This window comes from Rhinichthys klamathensis, unplaced genomic scaffold, assembly GCF_029890125.1.
Source record: "Rhinichthys klamathensis goyatoka isolate OS25496 unplaced genomic scaffold, OSU_Roscu_1.1 h1tg000021l_1, whole genome shotgun sequence".
NCBI classification, from domain to species: Eukaryota; Metazoa; Chordata; class Actinopteri; order Cypriniformes; family Leuciscidae; genus Rhinichthys; species Rhinichthys klamathensis.
This window is the reverse complement of record NW_026606572.1, coordinates 1,644,376-1,653,637: the sequence shown is the minus strand read 5'-3', so window position 1 is coordinate 1,653,637 and position 9,262 is coordinate 1,644,376. Positions and strand designations below refer to the sequence as shown.

The 9,262-nt window shown below is 45.5% G+C and overlaps 2 protein-coding genes across 2 annotated transcripts; both read left to right on the top strand.

Moving 5' to 3' along the window:
- The first annotated feature begins 1,257 nt into the window (after nt 1–1,257).
- Nucleotides 1,258–4,499, top strand: LOC130076370 (uncharacterized). Its single transcript, XM_056241436.1, has one exon. The coding sequence runs from the start codon at nt 1,260–1,262 to the stop codon at nt 4,497–4,499; it is 3,240 nt and encodes a 1,079-aa protein (XP_056097411.1). The 5' UTR covers nt 1,258–1,259.
- A 592-nt stretch (nt 4,500–5,091) lies between these two features.
- Nucleotides 5,092–7,735, top strand: hsd3b1 (hydroxy-delta-5-steroid dehydrogenase, 3 beta- and steroid delta-isomerase 1). The gene is made up of 3 exons (XM_056242254.1): nt 5,092–5,337; nt 5,651–5,815; nt 6,691–7,735. Exons 1-3 carry the CDS (start codon nt 5,190–5,192, stop codon nt 7,497–7,499), a joined length of 1,122 nt encoding a protein of 373 aa, XP_056098229.1. The 5' UTR covers nt 5,092–5,189; the 3' UTR covers nt 7,500–7,735.
- The last annotated feature ends 1,527 nt before the right edge of the window (nt 7,736–9,262 follow it).

Sequence of the window (9,262 nt, the reverse complement as noted above, 5' to 3'; positions counted from 1 at the left end):
AAAACCAGGCTTATATGGGGTAATAATGAGACACAGGTAAAAGTGATAATGGATGAAGAGTCCGGACAGTGAGTTATGGGAGATGTAGTTTGTGAAGGAATGACAATAGTCTGATGTGGAGGGCCCTCTGGTGGCTCTCAAGGGCACTCCAGCTGTTGACCGTTACAGCTATATATAGTTTGGGGTCAGTAAGGGTTTTTATTTATTTATTTATTTATTTTATTAATACTTCTTTTCAGAAAGGATCCATTAAATTGATCAAATGTGACAGTAAAGACATTTATAAGGTTACAAAAGATTTCTGTTTCAAATAAATGCTGTTCTGTTTCTATTCTTCGAAGAATCCTGAAAAAAAAGTATCACATTTTCCACAAAAATATTGAGCAACACAACTGTTTTCAACATTATATAATGATTTCATGTTTTGAAAAAGTCATTAGACAGAGCGTCTGAAGCCAAAGAACAATTATGCCAAAGTCATACCTTGAGTAAATGTGAAAGACTACAGTCGAAACTGAATGTTCCCTCTCTCATCCGCATAAAGGCAGTAAAGGTGTATATATATATTGTGATAGAAATATTTTATGTAATGGGTATTTTCAACATTAAATGTACAGAGAGATGCAGACTAAGGATGCTCAGGTCAAAGGCCATATAATAATTAACCAAAAGGTGCTTAACACAGTAGAACCAACAGTCATGTGATTAGCTTAGATCATTACAAACCAATCACCAGAACAAATCACAGTGAAGAAGACTTGAGTGACATTGTTTTTTACCCAACTGTATGATTTAAATGTACATGTACCTTTCTATTCAGGAGACTCACTTGGTTGTTGTGGTGGCCAGTGATCTCCCGGCCTTGAATTCATTTCTACAAAGAGCAACTTGGGAGTCGTGTCAGGTATATGCTGCGCAGCTGAGAAACAGATTATATGCTCAAAAGACAACAACAGAACATCTATGTGTGATTGAGGTAGTAATAGAAGTACTAAAGATTCTACGCTCAAAAGACAACAGAAGAAACAGCTCAAGTGTGATTGAGGTAGTGATAGTAGCTTCTTGACAGGACGCCGTCACCATACTTCAGGGAATTATTGTATTGTAAGTATTCAGGGAATTCAGGGAATTACCTTGAGATACTGTAGTTATTTTTATTTTTTTTTACAACTGGAAGTTGTTTAAATTGTCCGTGGTGAATACCCCTAGGGATTCCCGAGAGGGGGGGCGGAAGAGAATCCCACAGGACGGATCAAAGGATGACGACACATGGCAATGAAAATACGACGACGATAATGGAATGCATATGTGGGAAGATATGCAAGAACCGACATGGCCTGCGGATCCACCAGGCCAAGATGAAGTGTATGCAGAAGGAGGTAGAGTCACAGCGCACAGGAACCACGCCTGGTGAGACGCAGGAGGAGCCAGGCCCGGAGTCACCCCACAGTGCCCGGAGCCTCCAGGTGACGCAACCACCTGACGCACACAGGACATCAAAACATCGTCGGGTGAAGTGGCCCCAAGCTAGCAAGGAGAAGGAGTGGCGCCAGTTTGATGGAGATGCAGATACCATCTTGGAGGCAACTGCCAAAGGGAGAGCTGATCGACGCCTCAAAACGATGACTACAATCATCATCAGCCTAGCTGCAGAGAGGTTTGGACTTGAGGAGAAGCGAGCAGCGAAGCCCCCTTATACCATGAACAACAGAGCAAGTAAAATCCATCAGCTCAGGCAGGAGCTGAAGAACTTGAGGCAGCAGTTCAAGGCTGCAAGCGAAGAGGAGAGGGGACCGATTGCGGAGCTACGCAGCATAATCCGCAAAAAGCTGATTACCCTGAGGAGAGCGGAGTGGCATAGGAGGAGGAGGAAGGAGAGGTCCAGGAGGAGAGCTGCCTTTCTAGTGAACCCATTTGGATTTACGAAACAGCTGCTAGGACAGAAGCGCAGCGGCCAACTCACCTGCTCTAAAGCTGAGGTTGACCACCACCTCAAGCAATCCTACAGTGATGAGTACAGAGAGCAAGACCTAGGCCCCTGCAGGTTCCTGATTAATCCACCTGCACCGGCTATGGACTTTGACGGGAAAGAGCCAGGCTGGAAGGAGATCCAGGAGGTGGTTAGAAGGGCAAGGGCAAACTCCGCTCCGGGGCCCAGTGGAGTACCGTATAAGGTTTATAAGAACTGTCCAAGACTGCTCCACAGACTCTGGAAGATCCTTAAGGTGATTTGGAGGAAGGGAAAGGTAGTAGACCAGTGGAGACAGGCAGAGGGTGTTTGGATCCCGAAGGAGGAGAAGTCTCAGAAGATCGAGCAGTTCCGGACCATCTCACTGCTGAGCGTTGAAGGAAAGATTTTCTTCAGCCTCATTTCCAGGCGACTGACAGACTACCTCCTGAAGAATTCCTACATCGATACAGCAGTCCAGAAGGGAGGAATCCCAGAGGTATCTGGATGTCTGGAGCATACAGGTGTGGTCACTCAGCTTATCAGGGAAGCCAGGGAGAACAAGGGGGACCTGGCTGTGCTGTGGCTGGACCTCGCAAATGCCTATGGATCCATACCCCATAAACTGGTCGAAGAGGCACTGAACCGGCATCATACCCCGAAGAAGTTCAGAGACCTCATCCTGGACTACTATACCAACTTCCATGTGAGAGTCTCCTCCGGAACAACAACCTCAGACTGGCACAAGCTTGAGAAGGGAATCATCACTGGCTGTACAATCTCAGTCATCCTTTTTGCACTCGCCATGAACATGCTGGTGAAATCTGCGGAGCACTGTAGGGGGCCCCTCTCGAAGTCTGGAGTTAGACAGCCACCCATCCGAGCCTTCATGGATGACCTGACAGTGACCACAACATCTGTCCCAGGCTGCAGGTGGATCCTGAACGGCCTTCAGGAGCTGATGTCCTGGGCTCGCATGAACTTCAAGCCGGCTAAGTCAAGGTCCCTCGTGCTGATGAAAGGGAAGGTCACTGACAAGTTCCACTTCTCACTTGGTACCACCAAGATACCATCACTGACAGAGGAACCTGTGAAGAGCCTGGGGAAGGTGTTCAATTGTAGCCTGAGAGACGCAGCTTCCATAAAAGCGACCAACCAAGACCTGGAGACCTGGCTGGCCGCGGTGGACAAGTCTGGCCTTCCTGGCAAGTTCAAGGCCTGGATTTACCAGCACGGCATCCTCCCTCGGATCCTCTGGCCCCTCCTGGTATATGAAGTTCCCATTTCAACGGTGGAAAGCTTTGAGATGAGGATTAGCAGGTTTCTGCGCAGATGGCTGGGACTGCCTCGAAGCCTGAGCAGCATCGCACTATATGGGCAGAACAACAAGCTGAAGCTTCCCATGAGCAGCCTGAGCGAGGAGTTCATGGTGACGCGGTCCAGGGAGGTCCTACAGTATCGGGATTCCAGTGATCCAAAGGTTGCCCAGGCTGGGATTGAGGTCAGGACAGGGCGGAAGTGGAGGGCTGCCGTGGCAGTGGACGACGCAGAGTCAAGGCTACGGCAAAGGGTGTTGGTGGGCTCAGTGGCACATGGGAGAGCTGGCCTGGGAAGCAGAAGAACTCCTCGTTACGACAAGGCAGAAGGGAAAGAGAGGAGGTCCCTGATCCTGGAGGAGGTGCGTGCAGGAGTTGAGGAGAAGCGAGCTTGCCAGATGGCTGGGATGCGGCAACAGGGCGCCTGGACAAGATGGGAGCGAACAGTGGAGCGCAAAGTCACATGGACTGAGCTTTGGAAGGCTGAACCCTACAGGATAAAATTCCTGATCCAGGCGGTCTATGATGTGTTGCCAAGTCCATCCAACCTCTTCTCCTGGGGAAAGGTGGAGACACCAGCATGCCCCCTCTGCCAGAGGAGAGGAACGTTGGAACACATCCTGAGCTGCTGTCCAAAAGCCCTGGGCGAAGGGCGTTACCGTTGGCGGCATGACCAGGTCCTAAAAGCCGTAGCGGATTCTATCTGCAGTGGAATTAGCCACAGCAAGAGCCTTCGCCCAGCGAAGACCACAGCCTTTGTCAGAGCTGGGGAGAAGTTAACACCAGCTGCCCGGGGTACCTCCTCTGGCCTGTTGGCAACGGCGCGCGACTGGGAGCTGGCAGTTGATCTGGGCAAGCAGCTGAAGTTTCCTGAAGCAGTTGCCATAACAACATTAAGGCCTGACATTGTGCTCACCTCAGAGGCCTCCAAGCAGGTAATCCTCTTAGAGTTAACAGTGCCTTGGGAGGACCGTATGGAGGAGGCCAACGAAAGAAAGAGGGCAAAGTACTCCCAGCTTGTGGAGGGTTGCCGGAGCAATGGGTGGCGGGCAATATGCCAACCTTTCGAAGTGGGATGTCGAGGGTTTGTGGGCCATTCCCTCTGCAGGGCCTACAAAATGCTTGGCATCACAGGGGCGAGTCAGCGAAGGGCCATCAAGTTGGCCACTGATGCTGCAGAAGTAGCATCAAGGTGGCTGTGGATCAAGAGAGGAGAGGCATGGCATGTAGGCTAGTAGCGCTACCTGGACATAAGCTGGGACTTGATCACCCCGGCTGGGTCGCCTAGGGGAGGGGGTCTGATTGTTGAAAGACCCGAAACCCCCCGTGATCCTAGGTTACATCACTGATGATATGTCCCGGTGCACCAGACGGTGTATCAAAAACCAGATTAAGTAGGTTGTATTCGTATTAAATATTTCCACGACAATATAAAATAGACGTTTCCTAAAGGTTTTGTGTCTATATTTTATTTTTATTTTGCACAAAACTAAGACAATACAAATATGCTAAAAATACAATTAAGAAAAATGAGAGAAAATGAAACTTGTAAAATTGTTATTAAACCCCTAAGATCCCCTTATGTATCTCTCATTTGACAACATGTAAAGCCTTGCATAAAGAAAACCTATTCAGTTGATTCATTGTCAAAAGTTGCTGTCTTTGTAAAAACAGGAATCTTAAAAATAAGCAGACTGCTGACTTGCACCTTCACATTGTTTCTCAAATCCTCTGCCCAGCCTGTGGCATTGAGGCTGTCCTTGGCAGATAGCACGGCTTAAAAACACACCACCCTCCCAGTCTGCTCCACCATCTCCGAGGTCTCATCGCGTCACTGTGGTTTTCAGTCCTGCTCTCTAGGACGGTTCTATAGTGGCATATATAGCGGCATAACAAGGAGTGAAGTGGTGCTGGTGGAAGTTGCCATGGCTCTGTCAGGAGAAGTGTGTGTGGTGACAGGAGCCTGCGGGTTTCTGGGAGAAACACTGATCAGACTGTTGCTGGAAGAGAAGCTTGCTGAGATCCGACTGCTGGATAGAAACATCCGATCTGAGCTAATACAGTCTCTTGATGGTAAGTCCCATTACAGTGTATTCCCATCTAAAATAGAAAATCCCTCTTGTATTTCTCCTTTTTGTGGAATCTGTTGGTCTCTATTTATATTCATTGGTTTTGTGGTGTCTCTTAAGTTGACATTTTTCTTCCTGTTTTGCACTTTGCTTGATAATATTAAGAAAACAGATAATATACACATATATAAACCGTTCACATGACATTTCTGTCTTTTTTTACTTTTTCGTCTCTTTATAAGCAACAAATGATGGAAATTAGAAAAATACATAAAATCAACACTGGCTTTGATTTGTTTCTCTGTCTGTGTCCTCAGATTGCAGGGGAGAGACTAAAGTGAGTGTTTTTGAGGGGGATATCAGGGACCGTGATCTGCTGAGAAGAGCCTGTAAAGGAGCAGCACTTGTTTTTCACACTGCATCTCTCATCGATGTCATTGGAGCAGTTGAATACAGTGAATTATATGGAGTCAATGTTAAAGGTGAGGGATCTGTACTGGTCTTTGGCACACGGTAACAAGTCTGAATGAATTTGAGCTAAGAGGAAAAAACTTTCAGGATGAATATAGAGTTTGGTCACAATTTATTTTTTCACAGTAAAATGAGATTGAAACAAAAAGTGAGCATTTGTATCAATGGTTCTTAAACTGGGGGGCCGGAGCCCACTAGGGCGCCACCGGAAATTTAGAAACAAGCTTTAAAATAAGCTGAATTAAAAACCAAGATATTTCTTATTTTAATTAATCTTCTCAACAATTGTGCTTTGTCTTTGAAGAACCAGGATTATCATGGTCTTGGAAAGACTGGATATTATCAAATAATAACAACAGCATAATTTTTTTATAAGGAATTCACATTTTTGTAGGTATGCCAAGCTCTCAAATAATTTATCCTTGTAAAATAAAATATCCTTATCCTTAATGTCCTTATCCTTAAACCTTATCCTTTAAATCACAACGACTGAAAAATTCATGTGAATTCATTGTTTAAAAGGGAGGGAGGGACACCTGAAAAATATTCAGTTCTTAAAACTTCTGGAATCCTGAAATGTAATTATTCTAATTTTAGTAACTTATCTTAATCTATAGACACTGCAAAATAAGAAAAGTTTTGAAAACTGTCTTACCAAAGGAATCCTATTAGCCGCATGGGCCTTCGGTTATTGTTGTGGACAATGGGGGACCATGGAGTCAAAAAGGTTGAGAACTACTGATATAAAAGATACTTGCTTTAGCAAAACAAATAAAACCATAAAAGATCCACTCTGACTAATCAAAATATGCTAACACAACACAATATAGTAATAATGAGGTTCAAAGGCAATGAAAATGTTTTTTTGTTTTGTTTTTCATGGCAGGAACACAACTGCTGCTGGATACCTGCATCCAAGAAAACATAGCCTCCTTCATTTATACTAGCAGCATTGAGGTGGCTGGTCCCAATGCCCGCGGTGATCCAATCATTAACGGCGATGAGGACACCCCCTACTCCGCCTGTCTTAAGTTTAGCTACAGCAAAACCAAGCAGGAGGCTGAACAGATTTGCCTTCAGGCCAATGGAGAGCTGCTCCGCAATGGAGGTCAGCTGGCTACTTGTGCATTGCGGCCCATGTTCATCTATGGACCAGGCTGTCGATTTACTTTAGGCCACATGAGGGATGGAATCCGCAATGGAAACGTGCTGCTGAGAACATCAAGACGTGAGGCAAAAGTGAATCCTGTATACGTGGGAAACGCAGCCCTGGCACATCTACAAGCAGGTCGGGCACTCAGAGATTCTCAGAAAAGGGCCGTGATGGGTGGAAACTTCTATTACATCTCAGACAACACACCACCTGTCAGCTACTCTGACTTCAACTATGCTATTCTTTCACCATTAGGCTTTGGGATACAAGAAAGGCCCATTTTGCCCTTTCCACTTCTATATCTTCTGTCATTCCTCATGGAATTACTGCATGTTGTGCTCCGACCCTTCCTGAGGTTCACTCCACCCCTAAATAGGCAGTTACTGACCATGTTAAACACACCATTTAGTTTCTCATATCAAAAAGCTCTCAGAGATTTCGGATATTGCCCTCGTTATGACTGGGAAGAGGCACGCAAGCGCACTACCGATTGGCTAGCGTCTGTCTTACCCACAGAGAGACAGCAAATTAACTTGAAATAAACTAACATCATGTTTATGAATACTGTGCTAACTGTTTTTTTCAGCAGCCATGTTCTGCCTGTTGATTTATAGTAATATTTCCTACTAATTAGAGAAGAAAACATTAGATGTCTAGTAAAATAAACTAGACTTGGATAATGCATGTTTTACATAATTTGAAAAAACTTGGAAATGACTGTATATTGTGTTTGCACTTGTCTCAAAAAATAGAAATAAATATCCATATAAAGAAAAAATGATAAGCTATTACTCATTCCAACAGAGGATTGCTTTATTGAATGAATGAATGTATTTTAAAATGAAAAAATCATTTCAGAAATAAAGACAAAAAAGTATCAATGCTAGTTAGGCACTAAATAATCTGTGAATTTTGATTGCAAATAATGACTTATAAGCAAATGACTGTATAATGTGGTAATTCATAGGCCTACCCAGGGCCTAAAACTAACTTTGTGCCAAACCTGCCAATGGCTGGTGACTTAAGAAAAATGACCTGCTTTAAATAATTTACCAACTATGAAGCATCTAGATTAATCCTTATTAAAGTTACTAAATGTATCCAGTCAAGAGCATTGAGTGTTTTTTCTTTGTCTTTTGTGGTTTGATTCAAATTAAAAACACAGACAGCAGCAGGAATATTAGGCTGCTGTCACTTTAAGAGCTAATGCACGGATACAGTTTACACATGCATTTTCTTTCTTAAATGTTGGCGTTCACTTAAGACAAAACTGACTATGTTTACGAGGATACTTGCCAAGACGGCATTTTTACAATTTTGTTTGAATATGTCTGTTCAAGTGCAACAAGACGTGAAAGAGAGCTCAATTCAGTGTTCGGAAATTGCACGCTGTCTGAGACACGAATTTATGTGCATGTGGTTCGGATGTGTGCACACACAACACTTTCCATACACACAACGTGTGAGAAACGAATTGAGTTCCCTTGCAGCACTGTTCCCTCATCTGTCTCGAGTGTCGTTCACATTTATGTTCTCAAAACATTGCATTGTTAAAATTCATAAAAATGTTACAGACCAACTGGCAATTGACACCGTTTCATATACTCGCCAACACAGATTTTACTCTCATTTGGCGCTTGGCGAGTGTGACAAGCAGGGCGAGGCCAAGAGCCGTGAGAACGGAGTGAGTAACACCAGCGCGCCAGCACGAGGTAGCCTACTCACGGAGGAGCTCCGGATGGATAAAAGGAGTGACGACAGTGAAGGAAGAGAGAGGACCAGGCCTGTGGCATTTACGTTGTGTTTTGTTTGTGTTTGTGGGGGGGGGGGGGGGGGGGGGGGGGGGGGCAGTCGTCCGTTAGGGGCTGCCGCTTTACTTTCGTCTTGTTTGATTATTTTATAATTAAAGTGTGTTAAACGTTCGCCGGTTCCTGCCTCCTCCTTCCCTTATCAACCAACCTTATTACACTGGTGCCGAAACCCGAGAGGAAGGAAGAACGCGCTGTCATAGAGCCCTCTCCGCTGTGGGAAATCCGCTGTGTCATCAAGCATGGATAGAGTCTGCCGCCATCAAGGCGATGGGCTGGAGTGACTTGCCAGGGGGACGGACAAACTCGCTGCCGGCCACCTGGGTTCTGGAGGGGCAGCTGCCGTCCGAGAGGGAGCAGGAAGTCACCAACATTCGCCATAGGCTGGAGCCTGCTGCCGTCCGCCATGATGGGGAGGAGCAGGGAACGGGGGAGTCACTGCCGACTGCCGGAACACGGAGGATCCGTCACCGTCCATCGGGTGTCGGAGGAGTTAG

What these genes read in the sequence shown, in the direction of transcription:
- hsd3b1 (XM_056242254.1), top strand. Translation starts at nt 5,190, where the DNA reads ATGGCTCTGTCAGGAGAAGTGTGTGTGGTGACAGGAGCCTGCGGGTTT. An exon ending in GCTAATACAGTCTCTTGATG is followed by an intron (nt 5,338 to 5,650) that starts GTAAGTCCCATT and finishes CTGTGTCCTCAG; the next exon opens with ATTGCAGGGGAGAGACTAAA. An exon ending in ATATGGAGTCAATGTTAAAG is followed by an intron (nt 5,816 to 6,690) that starts GTGAGGGATCTG and finishes TTTTCATGGCAG; the next exon opens with GAACACAACTGCTGCTGGAT.
- LOC130076370 (XM_056241436.1), top strand. Translation starts at nt 1,260, where the DNA reads ATGACGACACATGGCAATGAAAATACGACGACGATAATGGAATGCATA.